The sequence below is a fragment of the Panthera leo genome, chromosome B4, assembly GCF_018350215.1.
Source record: "Panthera leo isolate Ple1 chromosome B4, P.leo_Ple1_pat1.1, whole genome shotgun sequence".
Taxonomy (NCBI): domain Eukaryota; kingdom Metazoa; phylum Chordata; class Mammalia; order Carnivora; family Felidae; genus Panthera; species Panthera leo.
The window spans coordinates 66,089,941-66,116,310 of record NC_056685.1 but is presented as its reverse complement, the minus strand read 5'-3'; the positions used below and the strand labels follow the sequence as shown (position 1 = coordinate 66,116,310).

General features: G+C 34.8%; 1 protein-coding gene across 1 annotated transcript in view; it reads left to right on the top strand.

Annotated features, from left to right (window-relative positions):
- The window catches only part of CPNE8 (copine 8), a 231,751-nt gene that overhangs the window by 194,316 nt on the left and 11,065 nt on the right, over positions 1 to 26,370 (top strand). Inside the window, exons 17-19 of the mRNA XM_042946250.1 lie at positions 14,702 to 14,804; positions 16,605 to 16,662; positions 21,475 to 21,548. Of these exons, the coding sequence (XP_042802184.1) occupies positions 14,702 to 14,804; positions 16,605 to 16,662; positions 21,475 to 21,548 (235 nt within the window). The remainder of the gene's footprint in view (positions 1 to 14,701; positions 14,805 to 16,604; positions 16,663 to 21,474; positions 21,549 to 26,370) is intronic.

The window sequence follows — 26,370 nt, the reverse complement described above, 5'->3', positions numbered from 1 at the left end:
TATGGAATAATACTTATCATATATTTCCTTTTTATTTCTATGGTGTCCTATTATTTTATTTCTATGGTGTCCTAATATATAATTTATTGTCAAATTGGTTTCCATACAACACCCAGTGCTCATCCCAACAGGTGCCTTCCTCAATGCCCATCACCCACTTTCCCCTCTCCCCACCCCCCCAATCAAGCCTCAGTTTGTTCTCAGCTTTTAAGAGTCTCTTATGGTTTGCCTCCTTTCCTCTCTGTAACTTTTTTCCCCCCTTCCCCTCCCCCATGGTCTTCTGTTAAGTTTCTCGGGATCCACATATGAGTGAAAACATATGGTATCTGTCTTTCTCTGCCTGGCTTATTTCACTTAGCATAACACTCTCCAGTTCCATCCATGTTGCTACAAATGGCCATATTTCATTCTTTCTCATTGCCAAGTAGTATTCCATTGTATATATAAACCACATCTTCTTTATCCATTCGTCAGTTGGTGGACACTTAGACTCTTTCCATATTTGACTATTGTTGAAAGTGCTGCTATAAACATTTTGGTACAAGTGCCCCTATGCATCAGTACTCCTGTATCCCTTGGGTAAATTCCTAGCAGTGCTATTGCTGGGTCATAGGGTAGCGCTATTTTTAGTTTTCTGAGGAACCTCCACACTGTTTTCCAGAGCGGCTGCACCACTTTGCATTCCCACCAACAGTGCAAGAGGATTCCCATTTCTCCACATCCTCTTCAGCATCTAGTCTCCTGATTTGTTCATTTTAGCCACTGTGACCAGCTTGAGGTGGTATCTGAGTGTGGTTTTGATTTGTAATTTCCCTGATGAGGAGTGACGTTGAGCATCTTTTTATTTGGCCATCTGGATGTCTTCTTTAGAGAAGTGTCTATTCATGTTTTCTGCCCATTTCTTCACTGGATTATTTGTTTTTCGGGTGTGGAGTTTGGTGAGCTCTTTATAGATTTTGGATACTAGCACTTTATCCAATATGTCATTTGCAAATATCTTTCCCCAGTCCGTCAGTTGCCTTTTAGTTTTGTTAATTGTTTCCTTTGCAGTGCGGAAGCTTTTTATCTTCATAAGGTCCCAGTAGTTCATTTTTGCTTTTAATTCCCTTGCCTTTGGAGACGTGTCAAGTAAGAAATTGCTGCGGCTGAGGTCAGAGAGGTTTTTTCCTGCTGTCTCCTCTAGGGTTTTGATGGTTTCCTGTCTCACATTCAGGTCCTTTATCCATTTTGAGTGTATTTTTGTGAATGGTGTAAGAAAGTGGTCTAGTTTCATTCTTCTGCATGTTGCTGTCCAGTTCTCCCAGCACCATTTGTTAAAGAGACTGTCTTTTTTCCGTTGGATATTCTTTCCTGCTTTGTCAAACATTAGTTGGCTATACACTGGTGGGTCTAATTCTGGAGTCTCTATTCTATTCCGTTGGTCTATGTATCTGTTTTTGTGTCAATACCATACTGTCTTGATGATTACAGCTTTGTAGTAGAGGCTAAAGTCTGGAATTGTGATGCCTCCAGCTGTGGTTTTCTTCAATATTACTTCGGCTATTTGGGGTCTTTTGTGGTTCCATACAAATTTAGGATTGCTTGTTCTAGCCTTGAGAAGAATGCTGGTGCAATTTTGATTGGGATTGCATTGAATGTGTAGATTGCTTTGGGTAGTATTGACATTTTAACAATATTTATTCTTTCAATCCATGAGCACGAAATGTCTTTCCATTTCTTTGTATCTTCTTCAGTTTCCTTCATAACCTTTCTATAGTTTTCAACATACAGATCTTTTACATCTTTGGTTAGGTTTATTCCTAGGTATTTTATGAGTCTTGGTGCAATTGTGAATGGGATCATTTTCTTTATTTGTCTTTCTGTTGCTTCATTTATTGGTTTATGAGAATGCAGCTGATTTCTGTACATTAATTTTGTATACTGTGACTTTGCTGAATTCATGTATCAGTTCTAGTAGACTTTTGGTGGAGTCTATCGGGTTTTCCATGTAGAGTATCATGTCATCCGCAAAAAGTGAAAGCTTGACTTCATCTTTGCCAGTTTTGATGCCTTTGATTTCCTTTTGTTGTCTGATTGCTGATGCTGGAACTTCCAACACTATGTTAAACAACAGCAGTGAGAGTGGACATCCCTGTCGTGTTCCTGATCTCAGGGGGAAAGCTCTCAGTTTTTCCCCATTGGGGATGATATTAGCTGTGGGCTTTTCATATTAGCTGTGGGCTTTTCATAAATGGCTTTTATGATGTTTAAGTATGTTCCTTCTATCCCGACTTTCTCAAGGGTTTTTATTAAGAAAGGATGCTGAATTTTATCAAATGCTTTTTCTGCATTGATTGACAGGATCCTATGGTTCTTAAATTTTCTTTTATTAATGTGATGTATCACATTGATTTGCGAATATTGAACCAGACCTGCAGCCCAGGAATGAATCCCACTTGATCATGGTGAATAATTCTTTTTATATGCTGTTGAATTCGATTTTCTAGTATCTTGTTGAGAATTTTTGCATCCATATTCATCAGGGATATTGGCCTGTAGTTCTCTTTTTTTGCTGGGTCTCTGGTTTGGGAATCAAAGTAATGCTGGCTTCATAAAATGAGTCTGGAAATTTTCCTTCCCTTTCTATTTCTATTTTTTTTTCATATATATATATATATATATATATATATATATATATATATATATATATATATATATATATATACAGGTCTTGACCCACAAAATTGATTTCAAAATCCACTAATGGGTCATTACCTGTAATTTGAAAAACATATCCTAGCTAATTATATTAGCCTATGTGAGTAGTGTCATCTGTACTCTATTTCCTAGTTTTTTGATGTTTGTCAAATAAAACAGTATCAAAAAATAATATTAGTACAAAATAAATTATAGTTGTCTCATTCTCTCTCACCCAGTACTATACAGATGACTGTCTTTTATAAAAAGATAGAAAAAGGATAGGATTTCTTTTGTGTGAATTCATGCTAGTTATGATAAATGTTCTCGAGGGTTTACTAGTTAATTTTATATTTTTTACCCTGGATATCTCTACTATTAAAGTTAAACTTTTAGATATACAATTTCTAGCTGCATTTCTATATACCATTTAAAACTGTAGGCTCTATACTGTCCTATTACCATTTTTCATGTATTGTCTAGCATTTTAAGAAATTCTCAAAGATAGGGATAGATGCCAGCTAACTATCAGATTCTCAGCAATAATCCATGATCTAATAATTCTTTCTTATTTTTTTTAATGAGAGAAAATAAGAAACACATACGATACGGCTTTTGAGGAATCCTCTTTTCCTTCCAATACAATCTGAAGTCTCATGTATCTATGTCTTATTATGAAGCTACATAAGAAATGCTTTACTCCTTTATCTTTGAGAATAGGTTTACTTTAATTTTTAAACTTTTTATTAAGACAGACAATTTCTGTTTGACCCAAAATCACCATCCAAAAAATTTATCAGTTTAAAAGACAAGGTACCATTTTTTCTAAATCATGAGAAGTTCCATAGTTACAGTGTATGAGACTCCTGTTTTAAATAAAACTCAGTGAGTATTTTGTTATTTTGAAATGCATTCATCAGTTCTTCAACATGCCCATCATATAGGAGGTAAGTGTACTTAACAAATGTTTAATAACTGAATTCTGTATGTTAAGGTATTTGTCATTAAAAATACATTTTGTAAAATAAAAAGCAAATGGTTTTTTATTTGCTTGATTTTTTCTTCTTATAAAGTGTGTTTTCTATATTGATAAAAGCTTAATTTGTGATAGTTTTCTATTAACATTTTGAAGAATTCTTATTCTTTTTAAGAATAATAATTTTAACCGTATGCTCATTTTTAGAACTTAAATCTATTTTATAAGACTATTGACTTTTTAGATAATATTGAAATAACAATATTGTGAGTTAACACCCAAAGCATCATGTTTGTGAAACTTGAAAGTTCTTTGTGATGTTCTGAGGTTATCCAACCGCTTGCTTCTAATTTCCTGTCTTACCAGTTTTCCTTTCATAAAGTTGTCTAGGGAATAACATTTCAGACAATGTAAAAATCCCACTCAACATCCATTGGTGCCCTGTGACAAGTTTAAGTTTGAACACTTTGGTTTGGTATTTAAGAACTTTTAATATCCAACTACCACCACTCATCCACTTTCATTTCCCTCCACATTCTCCCAAATGTGCCATACTTCAGCCATAGAGAATCATTACTTCTGAGCTATGAATTGTCATTTTATGAATACCTTTATCAAAACACTCACTAATTTGATTCCACTCAATTGTTACATGTAGATTTTTTTCTCCGCTGAAGACAGGAATTGTGACTTAATTATATATATATATATATGTGTGTGTGTGTGTGTGTATATACACACACATATATATATAATTATATATAATATATATATACACACACACACATATATATAAATACCATGTTATAAATTATATTTAAATTAAATTATATTTAATATTTATGATAATAATATAATTTATAATGTATATGTTATAAACCAACATAAAACCCAATTCTTTGCATTTACTAATAAATCCACACCTATTTGTTTAATTGAATTTTCTGTATACCATGCATTATAACTACATTTTAATAAGCGAGTTTATAATAGAAAACTGAAGGAACTGTTAATGATAATACTTAGTCTATTTTAATGACCTATGGAAAATGTGATTGTGATAGATACCTACTGCATGAGGCAGGGTCCTCAGGAGAAACAGAACTAATAAGACATACAAATATAGATATATAGATAAATTTATTTTAAAGAATTGGCTCATGCAATAGTAGGCACTGACAAATCAGAAATTTGTAGGGAAAGCTGGCAGGTTGGAAACTTAGGTAGGTTGATATTCTTGCAGTTTTGAGTCAGACTCCCTTTTCCTTTGGGAAAACCGTTTTTGTTAAGGCCTTCAACTGATTGAATGAAGCCCATCCACATTTTTGAGATAGTCTCATTTACTTAAAGTCATCCAATTGTAGATATTAACTATATCTTCAAAGTAGCTTCACGGGAACTAGATAACTGGCTATCAGAGCCTAACCAAGTTAACATGTAAGACGATCATGCCTACCAAAACTAATGCATGACCGTTATGTTGTACACTGAAAACAAATTTAAAATCAAAGAAATCCTTTCCATGTATGAATTTATTAATACACCTAATATCTATAACACTATGTTTAATTCTCAATAACTAGCAATAGGAGGAAGAAACATGTTAAGGAAATCATGTGTCTATAGAGACATGGTTGTAATAGAGTGGAGTTTACTCATCCCCTGACTAATGTCAGTGCCCTCTTGGATATATGGCGATTACTATTTTTACATTCCTGTTTACATCTTCAAAATTTCTCTTCATCTAGAATTCTGCCTCAATAACTTTAAGTTATTTGAAATATATTTTGTTGGTATTTTTTACCAGCTTATAACTTGAAAATAAACTAATATACCAATGAAAGTATCAATTATCTTTTCAGGCTATCATGAAAATTTTACTATTCCCTTGACTTGAATAATATGCATTATTTCCTAACTACTAGTCCTCTGTTTCTTGTGCCTAACCAGTTACTAGTTTTGAGGCTGTCATATTTCAGTTTCTATGAGGGATCTATCAATTTCTAACTACTGACTAGATTTTTGTATCTAGATAGCTAGATGCAGGTAATCAACTAAAATTAATTTTCAGTTTTGAACCCATAGTCTGTCTCAGACAATGTGCTCAATGCCATCATGTGGAATATTTGTTTTAATCTTCACAATAACTCTATGAGCTGTCAGTAGTGTTATTATTCCTATTTTATTGATGACAAAATGGATATGGAAGAGTGGCCATTTGAGCTGGAGCTAAAATCCCTAACAGAATAATCTTATCCCAGATAACTGTTATGATGCCTTGCATAAACTTAAGCCCTTTTAGCTGTGCTCCAAAGATAAAGGCACATAAAAGAAAGTGCAACAAAACTACATATGGTTGTGGACACACTCTGTCACTTCATCACACTGCCAAAAATACAACTTTGTAACATAAAAATTACTGTTACTTTGTATTGAAATATTTACATATTAAGATTTAACTAGTAAGATTTAATTAGTATTAAAATTTAATTCATTGCATATATCAAAATTAAACTACCTAAATAAAACATTCTTGAGTCAGTTTCTTATCTTGTTGCCCTCTTTATTCCTATGAACCAATAGTAAGCTGAAAGAATATCCCAGAAATCTGAACCAACCACTTATGCACTTTTATAAACATGATCCCAGAAAGTTGCCTGACAAAAGACTCCAGGGGAATGCGTTTGAATTCCAAACCCCTGACAAAGTTAACCTCTCTCTCAGATTTATCACAGTAATATTAAAATATAAATTATGGATTGCCTATATATGAAAAAAGACATTTAGCAGGCTTTTAATAATAAAAGTTTTAATTATGCAATTTACAGAAGGATTCATCATCAGTTTCCTTTAAGCAGCAAGCTTCTTTAATACCTTTAAAATATAATTTGAATCTGCAAGAGTATATATCAGGGTTACCTTCTGGAAGATAGATTGAGATGTGATCAGCCTCTACTTAGCACGTTTCTGTAGCATTTCAATTATTTTATCACAAATTATAATATTTTAAAGTGGACTAAATTAGAAGAAATGGTAGCTCAAAATATGATTTTGTTTGAAACTTAGCTTTACTTGCAAAGTGCAACAATATGTCCATGCATACAGCAAATGCCATAGAAATCATGGCAAGTTTTAAAAGATTAATTTATGGTGCTTTTGGTGATAAAGACTAAAATAGATTGAATAGTTCTTATGTAAAATGAAATTTATTTTCAAATTAGTGCATCTGGCAGTAGTGAGAGCCACACAATAAGCTCATATATCTTTCTACAGCAAAGTTAAGAAATATAAAACATTAATAAAAGCACATGTTTATTATAAAGTAAAATGCAGAATCCCTATGAAGTTTTAAGATAAACAACAAAGAAATTCCAGGTTTACTATATCTGCTTCAGGTTCTATTCCTAACTCTTCTGGTGGTATGAATATATTCTCTCCTTCTCTTAGGTAAATAGTTTCTGGTGAATCAAAAGAAAACCAAAATGAAAATATATTAAACTCAGCAATGAAAAGACATGGAGTGGCTGGATGGATAAAAAACAAGTCCCAACTATATGCTGTCTATAAGAAACTCAACTTAGATCTAAGGACATACATAGGCCAAAAATGAAGGGATGAAAAAAGATACTCCATGCACATGGTAACCGAAAGAAAGCAGGGAGGGTGGCTGTACCTCTATCAGAGAAGATAGACTTTAAGTCAAAAACTGGCACAAGAGCCAAAGAAGGTTATTACATAATAAAAGGGTCAGTTTATGTGATATGTTGATTGATATACACAGGTTTCCTCCAAGTTTTCAAAAGTTCACATTACACCACTTCACTTTTACAAAAGACCTATATTAGGATCTGTTTCCACTAACCAAAAGAAATCCAGAGATTTTTGCTTTTATGAAATAGATTGCAGCGTTTGTTTTACTGCAAGTGGTCATAGAGGCAGCGTGCATCATGAGCATGACAGTGATGCCACCAGGCCCCTTCCCTGGGAACTACACTCAGCATCTCATCATCAAGGTGCCTTAGCTTTGAACCATGTCTGTGAGCATCTGTGCTTTATCTCCACTTATTCTGTGCATCTGTTAGCAAGATGTGTCCTAAGGTGTCAGAAAATCTAAGATAGACTATTGTTTAGGTCTGGGAACCAACACTCAAAAAGTTCCATATAAGCTAATGGTACTTGCTTTTTTTTTCTACTTTATACCATTTCTGCTTATAGAAGATTTCATAGCAAAGCTCTACTTTCTGATAGTGGGAGAAACGTTCATATTCATGAAGTATTATTCAGCCTTAAAAAAGGAGAGCCTACCATTTGCAACAACATGGATGAACCTGCATAATGTTATGCTAGGTGAAATAAGCAAGACTTAGGAAGAAAAATGCATGATCAGTGAAAATCACTGCATGATCTCATTTATATGTGGAATTTTAAAAAGTTTAATACATAGAAGCAGAAAGTAGAATGGTGGTTAGCAGGAGAAGGGAGGTAGGGAAAATAGAGATATTGGTCAAAGGATATGGAGTTGCATTACGTAGGATGAATAAGTCTAGAGATCTAATATGTTGCATGATGACTACAGTGAAATACTGTATTGAATACTGGAAATTTGCTAAAATAGTAAATATGGGAGCTATGTGAGGAGATGATATGTTAATTAGCGTAATTGTAATAATCATTTTACTCTCTATGTATATATCAAACCATCATGTTATATATCTTAAATAAAATATTTATCTTAAAATGAAATTTTTCTTAAAAAGTATCAATTCAACAGGAAGATATAATCATTATAAATACGTATGCACCCAATATCAAAGCACCTAAGCAAAAAATTGACATGTATGAAGGGACAAATAGACTCTAATACAATAATATTAGAAGACTTCAGTACCCCACTTTTAATAATGAATACATCATCCAGATAGATGATCAATAAGGAAACTGCAAACTTGAGCACCTCTCTGGACCAAATGGACCTAACAGATATATACAGAATATTCTACTCAGTAGCTCCAGAATACATATTCTTTTCAAGCACACATGGCACATTCTCTAGGATAGATTATAGGACACAAGGCAAGTCTTAATAAATTTAAGAAGATTGAAATAATTCCAAGTCTCCTTTGCAAACACAGTAGAAAAAAAAAAGAAATCAGGAAGATTCATTAATGAATAGAAATCAACATACTCTCGAATGTCCACTGAGTCAAAAAAAAAAATACAAAAAGAATTGGGGAATATCTTGAGATAAATGAAAGAACAATATACCAAAACTTACGGAATATTGTAAAGGCACTATTAAGAGGAAAGTTTATAGCAATAAATATTGCATGTTAATAAAGAAGAAAAATCTTAAAGGATCTAACTTTACACCAAAAGGAACTAAAAGAAGAAGAAAAAGTACAGGTTAGCAGAAGGAAAGAAATAATAATAATTAGAGCAGAAATAAATGAAATAGAGAACAGAAAAACAATAGAAAAAATTGACAAAACTAAGAGTTGGTTTTTTGAAAAGGTAAACAAAACTGACCAACCCTTAGACTAAGAAAGGAAAGCGACAAGACTCAAAAAATGAAAGAGAAAACATTACAACTGATTTCACAGGAATAAAAAATATCATAAGGGATTATTATAAACAATTGTACTTTAACAAATTGGACAACCTAGAAGAAATGGATAAATTCCTAGAAATATACGATGTACCAAGAATACATCAAGAGAAATAGAAAGGATGTACATACCAATAACAAATAAGGAGAATGAATCAGTTATCAAAAATCTCCCAACAAAGAAAAGGCTCAGGGCCAAGTGGCTACAAGGCATATCTTACCAATGACTTAAAGAAGAATTAATACCAATTCTTCTTAAACTGTTATAAAAAAAAAAAATAGAAGAGCAAATACTTCCAAGTTCATTTTATGAAGCCAGCATTACCCTGATAATAAAGTCAGACAAAGGCACCACAAGAAAACTACAAACCAACATCCTTGATAAACATGGATGTCAAAATCTTCAACAGATTATTAGCAAACTGAATACAAGAGCACATTCAACGAATTATCACCATCACCAAGTAGGATGCATTTCTAGCATGCAAAGATGGTTTGACATATGCAAATCAATAAATATGATACAACACATTAACAGAATGAGAGACCAAAATCTCATGACCATTTCAAAAGATAGGAAAAAAGCATTGATAGAATTCAACAGTCTTTCCTGATAAGAACTATCAACAAATTAGGTACAGAAGGAATTTACCTCAACACAATAAAGGTCACAGCTAACATCATACTTAATGATTAAAAAAAAAACCAAAAAGTAAAAGCTTTCCTCTAAAATATAGAACAAAGCAAGGATGCCCATTCTTCCACGTCTATTCAACATATCTCTGGAAGTCTTAGCCAGAGCAATTGGACAAGAAAAATAAGTAAAAGTCATCCAAATAATAAAGGAAGAATAAAATTACCTCTGTTTACAGATGACGTGATCTTACATGTAGAAAACCCTAAAGACTGAAGGAAGTAAAACAAAGCAAAATAAAGCAAAACAAAAAACCCATTTACTGATGAACTCAGTAAAGTTTCAGGATACATAATCAACCTGTAAAAAAGTTGCATTTCTAAACAAATAACACACTATCTGAAAAGGAAATTAAGAAAATAATCCCATTTATAAAAGCACCAAAAAAGTAAAATAAAATACTTAGGCATAAACTTAAGGAAGTGAAAGGCTTTTATAGTGAAAACTATGAAACATCAATGAAAAATTGATGCAATGAATGCAATGAAAAAATTAAAGCAGACACAGATAGATGGAAAGACATGCCACATTTATGGATTAGAAAAATTAATATTGTGTAAATGTCCATACTACCCAAAGTGTTCTACAGATTCTGTGCAATCCCTACCCAAATCTTAATGATATTTCTTGAAGAAATAAAAAAAAAAACAATCCTAAAATATATGTGAAAGCACAAAGGACCTTGAATAACTGAAGCAATCTTGAGAAAGAACAAAGCTGGAGGCAAGCATCACACTGTCTGATTTTAAAACATATTCCAAAGGTGCAATAATTAAAAGAGCAAGGTACTGAAATAAAAAAAGCGTCTATACCAATAGAATAGAATAGAGATGCCCAGACAAAAACCTGCAGGTTTTTGCCAAAAGTGCCAAGAATACAAAATGAGGAAAGAATTATCTCTTCAATAATTGGTGTTGGGAAAACTGGATATACACATGAAAAAGAATGAAATTGGATCCTTTTACTACCACTCACACAAATTAACTGAAAATTGATTGAACGTAAGACATGAAACTATAAAACTCTTAGAATAAAAGAGAAAACCTTGACATTGGTCTTGGCAATGATTTCTTTGTCTTGGCAATGATTTCTTGGGTATGACACCAAAAGCACAAGCAGCAAAAGCAGAAATAGACAAGTGGGACTACATCAAAGTAACAAGTGTCTACACAGCAAAAGAAACCATCAACATAATGAAAAGACAACCTACAGAGTGTGAGAAAATATTTGCAACTTATATATTTGATAAGGGGTTCATTTCCAAAATATATAGGGAACTCATACAACTCAATAGCAAAAATGCAACCAATCTGATTTTAGAAATGGGCAAAGGACTGGCACTGACATTTCTTCAAAGAAGGCATACAAATGGCCAATAGGTATATACAAAATGCTCAACATTTCTAATCATCAGGGAAATGCAAATCAGAACCACAGTGAACTATCATTACTTTACACTTGTAAATGGCTTGTACACTTGTACATGGCTATTATCAAAAAGTCAAAAAGATAGTAAGTGTTGGTGAGGATATGAAGAAATTGGAACCCTTGTGCATGGTTGGTGGGAATTTTAAATTAGTGCAGCTGCTATGAAAAGCCAACATAGAGATTTCTCAAAAAATATAGAGCTACCAGAAATCCCACTTCTGAGTATACATCCAAAAAAACTGAAATCAGGATCTCGAAGAAGTGTCTGTAGCATTATTCACAACTGCCAAGTTATGCCAATGGGCAACAATGCGATATTGTGCACTTAAATTTTTGTTAAAAGGGTAGATTTTGCATTAATATTTTTTTTACCATGTGCACACACATAAAGGGGACACAGGAAAATTTAAGAATGGTATATTTATTACTGTGATTGTTTTGATGGTAACATGAATTTATGAATATGTTCAAACTCATCAAGTTATATATCTTAATTCTGTGCAGTTTTTTTGTATACCAATTATACCTCAATAAAGCTGGGGGAAAAACTATACTAACAACTGAGACTTTATGGGTGATCAGAAGTGTTGGAAGAGAAATAAAAAGTAAATACCAAAAAAAAAAAATTCAGACAGTTAAGCCACTTGATATTTATAGAAATGCATAATATTTTACTTTCTGTATTGTTTCTGAATCTGGTAAAAATTTGCCATTTTAAGAGCATCATTTGGTAAGAAGAGCAGAAAAGCTACATTCTTGTACTCAGAAGCTATTTATAGTCTTCCATTAATCTCATGAAATATAAAACCCTGTTTCTGAAACATAGTAAGAAATGCTTTTTAAAAATAATGGGTATTGGGGCACCTGCATGGCTCACTAGGTTAAGCGTCTGACTTTGCTCAGGTCATCATCTCACAGTCCATGGATTAGCCCCGCGTGGGGCTCTGTGCTGACAGCTCAGAACCTGGAGCCTGCTTCAGATTCTGTGTCTCCCTCTCTAATTTGCCCCTCCCCTGCTCATTCTCTCTCTCTCTCTCTCTCAAAAATAAACATTAAAATTTTTAAAAAATAATGGGTATTTAAAAATTAAAAATGAATACCTGACAGAGATTACCTGACTTCTTTTAGTAAGAAAAAAAGCTAAGCATTAAATAGAATAGTCTCAAATCTGGTTTGGACTGTTTTTCATTGATTGTGTAACCATCAAACTTATAAATTCCTTAATGGAGAAGATCATTTGTTCAATATTGTGAGAATAGTTTTGACTATACATTGTGGAACCAGTTCAATGCTATTTTTATAGGGTGTGAACATGACACTTAATGTATTCTCTTGATCAGCCTATGAAATTACCATTTTGTTAGCTGCATGAGCAATTATGAGTTTCTCTAGTCTATGGAAAAGTTGTAAACATTTTTCTTGTCCATATCGTTGTTAATTCTGCTCTCCAAGAAATAAGTTTTGCCCTGACATATGTGATTCGTCTGTCCCTGATCTGCTCAAATTTGATTCCTTTGGGTACTTCAGGTTATGAAGGAATTTTATTGGTAATAAGTAGATGTTTTCTTGAACCCAGTTTATCTGTGATACTATCTTTCTGTGATTCTATGATACATAAATATTCAATGAGTTTTACAGAAGTCGACCAAAGTCTTCTCATTTACTGTTTATCTCCCAAGAGTACCATAATGCTTGCTTGTTACTAGATATGACCTGCATACTAATTATATTCTAAAAATCATAAAAGTTATTCTTATTGAGGGGCACCTGGGTGGCTTAGTCCAACTCTTGATTTCCACTCAGGTCAGGATTTCACAGTTGGTGAGTTCGGGCCCCGTGTCAGGCTCTGCACTGGCAGTATGGAGCCTGCTTGGGATACTCACTCACACTCTCTCTCTCTCTCTCTCTCAATGAGTAAATTAACTTAAAAAAAATAAAAGCATTGTCTTAAAAAAAAAAAAAAAAGGTATTCTTGTTGAGAATATAACTTAGATACCCAGAAGGTAGAACACAATGGAAAAAAGAGGTATAATAAAACATAACATGCATAAAATTCACCTCTAAATTACTGAGTATTACTTGGTGAGAACTCTGATAAACTTCAAGAACTAGAATATACTCATTTTTTAAAAAAAATCGTTAATGTTTATTTATTTATTTTGAGAGAGAGACAGAACGTGACCGGAGGAGGGATAGAGAAAGACACAGAATCCAAAGCAGTCTCCAGCCCTGAGGTGCCAGCACACAGCCCAACACGGGGCTTGAACCCACAAACTGTGAGATCATGACCTAAGCAGAAGTCAGACATTTAACTGAGTGAGCCACCCACGTGCCCCTAGAATATATTCTTATTACATACCTAATTTTTGTCTTTGTTTGGTATTCTTTTCCCCATCTTACATCAATTTAACACGTATTAAGAACTTGAATTATGGGGCCACCTGGGTGGGTCAGTCCATTAAGCATCTGACTTCCACTTAGGTCATGATCTTGTGGTTCACGAGTTCAAGCTCCATGTTGGGCTCTGTGCTGACAGCTCAGAGCCTGGAGCCTGCTTCAGATTCTGTGTCTCCCTCCCTCTCTGCCCTTCTCCCTTTCATGCTCTCTCTCTCTCTGAAAAATAAATAAACATTAAAAAAATTAAAAAGAAAAACTTGAACTATGGATGTGTCAAAAAGCATTTCTTCTGTTGCATTTCTTAGTCAGGTGAAATTCACGTAACATAAAAGTAACTTTTGAAGTTTACAGTTAGATGATATTCAGCACATTCACTATGTTGTATAATCATTACCTGTGTCTAGTCCGAAACAAAAAGCATTTATGATTATTGTCTTTATAATAATCATACCATTTATAAAACTGTATTATATATTGGGTAGCATGCATGCGGTTTCTGTATTAACAATACAGAGGTTACGTGTAATCTTGATTTTAAAGGTAAAGAAATAAAGTTTAGATAGATCAAGTAATTTACTGAAGATCATATACATAATATGTTGCTTAGCCAGGGTATCTGTTTCTGAAAGCTATATCCATTCCTTTGTGCTAAACATACCCTCATCCATCTCACCTTTTATTAGTGAGTGAATTTCCAAGGCAGGCAGGCTTTTCTGTGTGCTGGCATGAAGTAATGTTGCTGTGTTCTAGCGTGCTATTTCAGAAAAATGTATTGAGAGCTTGCATGATATAGATTCCTAATGTAAGTTTAAATATTTTCTTGAGATTAAAGGTTTGTTGACTATTGCGATTATATTTAGCAACCATCACATACAAAGGAGGTGTTTTATTTTCTGAGGTATTCTTTATCTTTTTATTGCTTTAGGTATGCTTCTTCCGTAAAAGATGGTTCCCAGTATTTTGTGCTCCTGATTGTGACAGATGGTGTTATCTCGGATATGGCTCAAACCAAGGAGTCCATAGTCAATGTGAGTAGGGATCGTTCAGTCTCGAGCTGGCTAAGTGACAGCATGGTGCTTTCAACCTAAGTTGAAAGAGTTAATGTTAGTTGACTTAATAGTGAAACAAAATGCTCATGCTTTTGCAACTGATTGCATTCTTATCCTTATCCAGAAAACTCAAATGTATATGTACCATTAGTTCATAAAGACTAACCTAAGCAGTATGGATAACTGTGTTATAACAAAATTATTTTCCTCCCAGAATAAAAAAAAATAAGATGATACCATCACCTTCATGTGCATGAGTGTGCTCACCTCTACTAGTTGGATGTACTTGTACACAATCTTACAATTTGTACAAAGTATTTCTTAATATTTACATTTCAATTATAGGAGCACTGTACTGACATTCTTATTTCTATATAACTGGAAGGGACTGGACTTTATTCAAAAACCATCCTTGTATAATTCCTAATTATTTATTTTTATGATTATTTGTCTTTTTATTAGATTATAATCTATAAAATCTATATTTATAGACTATTTTTTTTGAGAGATGGCATGAATTGGGGAGGGACAGAGAGAGAGAGAGAGAGAGAGAGAGAGAGAATCCAAAGCAGGCTCCACACTGTCAGAGCAAAGCCTAATGTAGGGTTGAACACATGAACTGTGAAATCATGACCTGAGCTGAAGCTGGACGCTCAACTGACTGAGCCACCCACATGCTCCTAGACTATATTGTATAGAATTATATCTTACTCACCTTTCCATGTCCAAGTTTAGACATATTTGGCACAAAGTTGACATTTAGTGAAAATGGGTTTCATGAGTGCTTTGCATATCATAGCTCATAATTATTAATAACATAGGGAATATATAATTAGCTGTTTGGTGGAGGATCATATGGGGGGAAAATTATAGACATTTACTGAAAAAAACATACATAAAAAGCAGTTGAAGTAAGGCTTACACATTTATTTGTTATTTTTTAACTAGAATTACTTGGGTTGAATTCACCTTGATTTCCTTTATGTTCTGGTCAGTGGCATTCGTGTGCACTTGAAAATAGGAATTTAATAATTTGGGATTAAACTAATAAGACATGATGTATTGAGGACCAATTATTCATAATTTGATGATCTTCATGCTGAAGATGTGGTTGGTACAGTGTTCCTTTTCTCTATTGCTGGATCTCACATTCTGACCATTAAATTCTTTAAAATGATTACATTGTTTAAGTGATACATATGATGGGAAAATATGCAAATATTTTTGAATCAAATATTCAGTATCACTCACAATCCCATGGATATTTAATACATAAATTAATCATTCTAATACTAACTTTCTGTAATTATCATCTGTATTCACTCATTTACAATGAAAATTGCTTTCCCTAACTTTGGGTATAAGTGGGATAGAGTAGGGTACTACTCTTTCACAAATATAGTACCATTTCTCCCTTACAGCAACTCAAAGATTTTTTATGGGAGAGAAAACATGAATAAAATGCCCAGAGATACCCTCAGTCAACTTAGGAAGATGTTGGCTGAGAATAGCAAGTGAAAGCAGATGTGCAATACTTTTTATTTTTCATATTGTCCAAGGCTGGTCATTCCCAGAGAATGTCCCACTGAATAAGTGTATGTACAGTTAGTTCAAAAAGAATGAGTAGAATCAAGCATATTATTGTGATGTGTTCAAACCTATTTTAGTGAACATCTGAAAAAAATATCAAAACAGGATATTATTTTCTTCTTAAATTATAATTCTTTTTTTAAGAAGTCAACTTCTTAATTGTAAACCAATTGTGTATTCTCTTTGAAGGCTTCAAAACTTCCAATGTCAATAATTATAGTGGGTGTTGGACCAGCAGAATTTGATGGTGAGTAATAAAATTTTAATAGTATTCCTTGGGAATTTATTTACTGATTCATCATGCTGTAAGGTTTCTGTTACTCTTTTTTTGTATATAAGAATGTGAATATGAATGTGGATCTGTATATAATATCCATGTACATAGAGACGTAAATGTAGATATCTCACGATGAAGTCTATTCAGTTGAGCAAAAGAAGAGATTGTCTTCTGACTAAGCCTTATCTCTCCAGTATCTATTAATTCAACATGTAGGTTTCTACTCCATTAGATATGGTTTGTACCCCAAAATAATATTTTTTATGAGTGACAGAGTGATAAATGGAGTTGTTGTTCCCAAGGCAAAACACACTCTGGGTTCACTAAAAACCTTTAAGGATGAGCACTAAATTAATAAACCATTAGATTGTGAAGAGAGATGTTAACACAAGCATAATATGCTACTTTAATGGATTTTCAGACACTAGCTAGTTGATAGACATTAGCTTTATAAATATATAAGTTCTGTCATGTGAAAGAGCAAAGTAAAATGAAAATGGAACTGAACATCTGAGATTTAATGACACTTTATAAAATTATGCTAAATTGAGTTACTGGGTAGTTCTCTGTTTGGGCTCAGACCTTGTTCAAATGCCAATTAAGTGACTGGTGTTTTTGTAACTAGTGATCTGGGTAAACTTCTTTAAGGATAATTTGTTCCCAGTCATCTGGTGAATTCCTTTCAAAGACAACTATGCTAGATGGCAACTGCATGATCACATGGCATTCACCTGGTTCAGGTGTTTTTACTTTAACAATGACTTTATTTAGCTTGGGGCTTTGGAAATGAGAATAATTTTAGAATATTTAGAACAAGCTTTAGTACATTACAGGTTAATTTAAGCACATAGGTGGCTGATTATACTATCATCATTGCTGGGATGATTCTCCTTTAACCACCAGAGCCGCCTCCATAAGGATAGTATAGATCTATCCATCTCAGGTAAAGCACGACAGGCAAAGTTGTTATATTGCTGACCCTGGAAATCCTTTCTTTTGATTCCACGGTTGGTTGGTCATGCTTTGCTTCATTATAATCTTCCAGTGTCTAAAGCAAAAGTCATTTAGCTCTGACTGCTGCTGCTTCTGCTAATATTTTCTCTGTCTTTGAATATTCACATCTGTTTGCATTGTATGTCAGGCATGAATTTGAGACAACCTCTCTGCAGTCAGGAAAGCTAAGGGACATCTTTCTTGTTAATGCTTTGTGTACTTGATCATCTGCATTAATCAGTGATTGACTGTGATTCACAAACTTCACTAAATGCTAGGGTAAAATAACTCATGCCTTCTTCGGTTACTAATTTGCATTTGCCTTAAGGATGCACCTCTCACTAGGTGCATCCCAGGTCTCCCCAACTCCTGTGGAAGTCTGAGGTTAGGTGTATGACCTAACCTCATTCACTTGTTCCTCAAGAGCCTGCACACATCATGTGTGAATACAGAGCCACTGACCCTTCCTGGCGTGTATTTCTGGTCATATATTTCTATTCAGAGCAGCAGGCACAGTTATTTGGGTACTCCCTCATCCAACTGCCACAGCTATTTATTTTCTTCATTTCTTTTGTTCTCAATGAATTATTTATTAAGGTTTGAGGCATGATAATTCATCATTTCCCTCTCTGACTTCCCAAACTGAATAAAAATATGTAGGAATCCCTCAGATGAAGACCACAATATAAGCATTATTACTAATAATGCAGAACTGAAGAATTTGGGTTAACCTCTGCACAAAATCAGACTTGTCACTATTTTCCTCCCAAGATTAAATGACCTCAGCCTTCTCTCCAGGCCTCCTCTGTGCAAGGGTAGAGCCTGGTCTATTAAGCACACCACAGGGAAAAAATACATCCAAAGCGAGGATAGCCTGTTCCTAATCAGAGAGATTTCAAAGTCAGTCCCTTCTCCTTTTAGTAATCCCATAAATCAATTAGTCCTCTTTCCATGTAGAAAAAAGAGTGAAGACTACAGGCAAAGAGGGAAATTGCCTTCCCAGTAGAATTGCTTCCTGGGTATTAGAGTGATACTTTCCTCTGGCAAACATGGGGACAGGGAATTAGGTCCTGTGACAACTGACTTGTGCTTTCACCATGACAGAAGTTTTAATAGGATGGGAAAACTTCGAGGCCAGTACTAGAAAAGTAGACTATTCCTCTAGGAGACACAAGTGCTTTTCTAAAGTATTTTTCTTTCTCTACTCTCAAAATACCTCTCTTCTCTCCATGGCTAACAAGAAAAGGACAGAATACTCATGTTTCACATAGAAAATCTTTGACTTCCATTCAGATTGTGCTGTCCTGTCAAGAAGAGCCTTTCTCTCAGCACTTCCAAATCTGCTGTAGAGTAAGTTTAAATATTACACATAGAAACTGACATAAGGAAAGACTGAGATAAAACCTGCACAATCTGAATCTAAATCTTGCACATTTTATCAGTTAACTACCTAAATCCAACATCCAAACACTTTTGACAAGAAGGACATTATTTGCATGGGCAAGAAAGGTAGTATCTTGCCATCCATTCTTTGAAGTTAGATGAATTGGGAATAACCTATTAGATTAATAAGTATTCAAATTTCTCATTTCTGTATTTTTAATGAGAACAATTTAAAACTTTCTGTGTAGTTTTTCCCCCAATGCATTGTCACTCCACCATAAAGCATCGTCATTGAGAAGAAAGATTTCTCAAGGCAGGATTTCTTTATCCTTAAAAGGCAAAAAGTCAAATTAAAGCAGCATCGGGCTACCTGCTTTAATCAGAGTTAGTAGAATGGGAGAAGTAGATGGGTTCTAGTTTCATTGTGTCTTGCACAGCTAGAAAGAAGTACATCTCTGTCTCTTATAGACCTTTTTTTCTAAGAAGTACTTGTGGGGCTTACCATCTCAGGCTCCTTGTGGACCAGATGCAAATCTAGAGGGTGAATGGTACCCTTCCACCACTTTCATGCCCTGTCTTTTTTCCTTGCTCTCAAAAAGATAGCCTCCATTTCTTGCAACAGCAGCTTTTTAATTCAAAGGATGTGCTGAAAAGTGGGAGTTATTTTATAGGATCTTGTTCTTCTATGTTATTATTATCTGGATGACTGTCCATTTCCTTAATTGGAATGAAACACAAAGACTGATGGAGATCATAGGGACCATGGACAATGACATCCAGATTATCACTGAACTCTTGTTTCCCAGTAGAGAGTAAAGGAGAACTTCCTGCAATTGCTAGGTTGTCACCATCATTGAACATTTATGTCTCAGAAGTCACATGAAAATTTTGAAACAAAACTAAACCGAAACAAAGGAATTAACATTGAAAGTATTTGAGCATCATGACATTCTTATTTACATCCCTAATAAGTATGGAAGAAAGATAGATATTTTGTATGGTAATTTATTATTATTATTAGTAGTAGTAGTAGTAGTATTTTAATCCCAATATAGTTAACATACAGTGTAATATTAGTTTCTGATCTACAATAAGTGATTTAACACTTCCATACGTCACTCTCTGCTCATCACAACAGGTGCAGTCCTTAATCCCCATCACCTATTTCACCCATCCCTCCACCCACCTCCCATTTGGTAATCATTAGCTTGTTCTCTATTATAAAGAATCTGTTTCTTGCTTTCTCTCTCTTATTTTTTCCCTTTGCTCATATGTTTTATAGGTATTTTGTATTTTAATAAGTTAATTATAGTATACACATTTTACTAAATTATGACATGTATATCTAAGCAAATTATAGAGTGGTAGCTCTCTATCAATTATGTGCAGTAACAATGTTTCAGCCCAGATACTGACTAATGAACATGTATATAAAAGTAAAAATTTAAAACAGTGTTTTTAACTCAGATGCATTATCCAAACACTGAAGAAAATAATGAAAAGGTTCTGGCTGAGCTGTAGTTTTTGGAGGGTGAAGAGGCAAACATAATTGCAAGTGGTCACTGGAGTCTGGTGAATGTCATGTGTATACGAAATGAATTATCAGTAATAGAATTATACTTTTAAACACAAATTAGCATTCCTCATGTAATTAATTATTTAGAGAATTCTCACTGAAAACTTAATAAACTCTGGAAAATGTTCTTAATTGCAGTATTACTTTACTTTATTACCAGCTGTTCTATTACATCACAGCATTTACAAATACCAGCTGAGCTGATCTATGTAATGTTGAAATTATTTCTTAACTAACAAAAAAAATCATACTTCAGAATAATCACACTTTATTCAATCAATATAAGGTAGAGCAAATGCCTCTGTTTTAAAATCCATTAATAAGGTAGAAATTGGGCAATATATTGGATATATAGTTTTGTAGTTTCTTTCTTTTTTTAAATTTAAATCCAAGTTAGTTAACATACCGTGGATTTGTTGTGGTTTCAATGGGAATAGAGTTCAAATTGTTCCTGGTAATTCTGTGATTACTGTCAAGTTTCTTAAATTAGAAAGAAGACAAAAGTTGAATGGATTAGCATCACTTGCCCAATCAGTCATGTAAGCATATAACCCAGAATTGAGAACCTCTAGGATGGGGAGATATATCTATACTACACTGGCTCTTCCATTTTTCAAGGGTCACATGAGGTCTTGGCTAGCTTCCTTCATTTGTAACATTTGCGCTCAGTCAAGTTCTGTGGTAGAAATGACTGAGGAGATGGGATCCACAAGCCTTCTGCCCTGACATAGGATGCGTTGCTACTTCATACATCTTGATTTCCTATCACCTGTGTTGTTTTAGTACATGACTGAAATGCGCTGGATAAATGGTCTTATTTTATTTTCAAGCCATGGTTGAATTGGATGGAGATGATGTAAGAGTTTCCTCCAGAGGAAAATATGCCGAGAGGGATATTGTACAGGTAAGAAACTTAATGGAAATTATTCATTTTGTTCATTGTGAGGAACCTGTCAGCTCTGATTTGTAAATAAAAAACTTACATTGAAAGCAGGACTGTCAGTTTCTGTTTAATTTAGTTGGTTGATTCTCTATGAGATGCGTGGCAAGTAGGGCCTAGAATAAGTACCTAGCGATTTTTTTCTTCTATTTCAAGTTCACCATATATAAGATAGAAATGTTAATAAGTGTCTTTTCCTACTTTAATATTACCAGAAAATATCATAGAGGTCGTTGGTAAAATTAGAAGCCAGAAACATAACAGACTTTTTAATGATGCTTATCCATTATGTACTCCTCAATAAAGACTAAGTATATTTTAAGACAGCTGATTACCTTTCAATGTAAATAAATTTAGTGGAAGCAAACCAAAACTATAGATATTTACATAGTCTACCTAGATTGTGGTTAGAAAAGTGGAGAAATAGATTTAAAGATTCTATGTAATATAGAATTATATATAAAAATATAAATAATATATAATTTAAGTGTAATTATATATAGATGTTATATAATATAATAATATATGATATACAATAACATAACAACCTATGTAATATATATCATTTACACTTGTTATAATCAAGAAAAATATGTAACTAAAGCCTACTATTCTAGGAGTGAATAGAAGGGAAAAATCTGCAACCAATCATTATAGTTCAAATTTATCATTGAAAGTAAGCATTTAATTCAACTAAATGGCTACATACTTTAGAGTTTCCATACTTTTAGGATTTTACAAGGGGGGAAAAAAGCTGTGAAGTATACTTTTTTAAATATGAAAGCAAAGATCTCAGCACCGTTTAAGCACATGCTATAAAAGTTTTGAAGGGGCAAACAATGGACTTCAGTGTTATCTCCTAAATAATAACCTGTATTTTCACCTAAAAAGCAGTCATTAAAAGAATCCCACAGAATTTAGAATCCTGTGGAATTTGGTTCAAATCCCAGTTTGGCCACTGTGATGATTTGAATGAGCTTTCTAAATTTCAGTGTTCTGGTGTTCTGGCATTGTTGTTAAGATCAGTAAGGGCATGTGTATAAAATACATTTCTGAAATAGAACTCAGTAAAAGACAACAAAACTGATTAAAATAATTTGAAGGAGAAATATAATCAGTAAGTATGTTAATATAGAGATTAATGTTGATAAAGATTTAAAAAAGCATTGTTCTTTATCAGGCAGCAAGATTAAATTTTAAAATAGAAACATCTATATAACAGTTTTTTTAAAGATAAATATGATTTAAACTTTTTAACCTAACGTTCTTGGTAGACTAAAAAGAACACATGCACATGAATGATTAGGTTAAAAGCACCTGAAAAAGGGAACATGATGATGTGGTCATTTATTTAAGTATCCCGTGGTGTTTTGTTTTCATAATTAGACACATGATTATTCACCTTAACCTTATTAGCATAATTATACGTCTAAGTAATTACACTTTATCTAAAAGCTCTTCATAATGTATGACTCACAGTTTCCAAAAAATCAAATTACTGAAGGGAAGTATGAATTTGAAGTTCTTTGGAATGTGTTATGCTGCTATTGTAATGTATTTTTCAAAATCAGTAGAAGCAACCTCATGTCCCATAGCGTCATCATAATGCATAAGGGAAACTTGTTACTATTTTCTTCCTTTAGAGGTAGTTAAGCTTGCCCACATGGTTAAGGTTACCTTTAAGAGGGCTAATCTGTTATATTAGTGAAAAACAATAGTCATGCCTGTTAGCATTTATAAAATAAAAATGTCCATGATCATGAAAGTATTTAGTCTCTCAGTGGAAATACTTATTGTGGAGAATATTGAGATTGAGATGCCTAGATCTATGAAAGTATAATATTGTCACTCTGATCTTGAACAAGTCAAGTAATCTTTCTGAGCCTTAATTTCATTACCTCTAGACTTTAAATTCTTTCATCTCCACTCTTTTCATGATGTGAATCTCAGAAGAAGTTAAGACATGAAAATACTTGCTATAATCATGTTTTTTCTCCTTGCAAGTCAGACAGAATCCATGAGACAGACCAGCCTGCCACCTGAAAGTGACATGGGGATCCCCAATGATCCTGAAGACATCTGGCAATATAACTAAATATTCAAGGAATTCTATCACATAAAGTTGAACTGAAGTGAAAGAGTCATTGGATCTTACAGATATTGAATAGGAAATTAAAATGTGCCCAGGGAATTAATAGCCTCTTGAATGACTGTGACTTCTTGACTTGTATGCCTACATTTGGTTAAGGACATTTAATAGACCCTTCTCTAATTTCATGGAGAAGATCCTAGGTGGTTATTGGTCTTTTCAAAATACTTAGCAAGGTAACCATTTACCTTGCTAACAACACAATATCACATTGTGTTGAAGAGGAATTAGCATTCTCTCTCACCTCAAATAAGGTTTTACAAACTTTTTCACCATCACAGTTTTCCAGGTTCTACCATACACTAAAATGTTATTTAAATTAGTTATTTGCGAAAAGGGGTTTATGGAGGATTGCCGGAAGATGGCGGCTTAGGAGGACACTGGGCTCATCGCGCGTCCTGCTGATCACTTAGATTCCACCTACACCTGCCTAACTAACCCAGAAAACCTCCAGAAGACTAGCAGAACGGAGTCTCCAGAGCCAAGCGCAGACTAGAGGCCCACGGAAGAGGGTAGGAAGGGCGGAGAGGCGGTGCGCGCTGCAGGGACTGGCGGGAGGGAGCCGGGGCGGAGGGGCAGCCTGCTGGCCAAGCAGAGCCCCCGAGTCTGGCTTGCAAAAGTGGAGGGGCCGGACGGAGTTTGTTCCCACAGCAAGAGCGACTTAGCATCTGGGAGGTCATAAGTTAACAGCTCTGCTCAGAAAGCGGGAAGGCTGGAGGACAAAGGGAGGGAGAGTTGCTGAGCCCCCACAGACGACAGAGCTCTGTTTGGTGGGGAACAGAGGCGCTCGGCAGCACCATCTCCCTCGCCCATCCCCCGGCCAAAATCCCAAAGGGAACCAGTTCCTGCCAGGGAACTTGCTTGCTCCATGCAAACACCCAATGCTGTGCTTCTGCGGAGCCAACCCTCTGGCAGCGGGTCTGACTCCCTCCCGCTGCCACACGGCCCCTCCTGAAGTGGATCACCTAAGGAGAAGCGAGCTAAGCCTGCCCCTCCTGCCCCATGCACCTTGCCTACCCACCCCAGCTAATATGCCAGATCCCAGCACCACAAGCCTGGCAGTGTGCAAGTAGCCCAGACGGGCCACGCCACCCCACAGTGAATCCCGCCCCTAGGAGAGGGGAAGAGAAGGCACACACCAGTCTGACTGTGGCCCCAGCGGTGGGCTGGGGGCAGACATCAGGTCTGACTGCGGCTCCGCCCACCAGCTCCAGTTATACACCACAGCACAGGGGAAGTGCCCTGCAGGTCCTCACCACTCCAGGGACTATCCAAAATGACCAAACGGAAGAATTCCCCTCAGAAGAATCTCCAGGAAATAACAACAGCCAATGAACTGATCAAAAAGGATTTAAATAATATAACAGAAAGTGAATTTAGAATAATAGTCATAAAATTAATCACTGGGCTTGAAAACAGTATAGAGGACAACAGAGAATCTGTTGCTACAGAGATCAAGGGACTAAGGAACAGTCATGAGGAGCTGAAAAATGCTTTAAATGAAATGCAAAACAAAATGGAAACGACGACAGCTCGGATTGAAGAGGCAGAGGAGAGAATAGGTAAACTAGAAGATAAAGTTATGGAAAAAAAGGAAGCTGAGAAAAAGATAAAAAAAATCCAGGAGTACGAGGGGAAAATTAGAGAACTAAGTGATACACTAAAAAGAAATAATATACGCATAATTGGTATCCCAGAGGAGGAAGAGAGAGGGAAAGGTGCTGAAGGGGTACTTGAAGAAATTATAGCTGAGAACTTCCCTGAACTGGGGAAGGAAAAAGGCATTGAAATCCAAGAGGCACAGAGAACTCCCTTCAGACGTAACTTGAATCGATCTTCTGCACGACATATCATAGTGAAACTGGCAAAATACAAGGATAAAGAGAAAATTCTGAAAGCAGCAAGGGGTAAACGTGCCCTAACATATAAAGGGAGACCTATAAGACTCGTGACTGATCTCTGTTTTGAAACTTGGCAGGCCAGAAAGAATTGGCACGAGATCTTTAATGTGCTGAACAGAAAAAATATGCAGCCGAGAATCCTTTATCCAGCAAGTCTGTCATTTAGAATAGAAGGAGAGATAAAGGTCTTCCCAAACAAACAAAAACTGAAGGAATTTGTCACCACGAAACCAGCCCTACAAGAGATCCTAAGGGGGATCCTGTGAGACAAAGTACCAGAGACATCACTACAAGCATAAATCATACAGACATCACAATGACTCTAAACCCGTATCTTTCTATAATAACACTGAATGTAAATGGATTAAATGCGCCAACCAAAATACACAGGGTATCAGAATGGATAAAAAAACAAGACCCATCTATTTGCTGTCTACAAGAGACTCATTTTAGATCTGAGGACATCTTTAGATTGAGAGTGAGGGGATGGAGAACTATTTACCATGCTACTGGAAGCCAAAAGAAAGCTGGAGTAGCCATACTTATATCAGACAAACTAGACTTTAAATTAAAGGCTATAACAAGAGATGAAGAAGGGCATTATATAATAATTACAGGGTCTATCCACCAGGAAGAGCTAACAATTATAAATGTCTATGCGCCGAATACCGGAGCCCCCAGATATAGAAAACAATTACTCATAAACATAAGCAACCTTATTGATAAGAATGTGGTC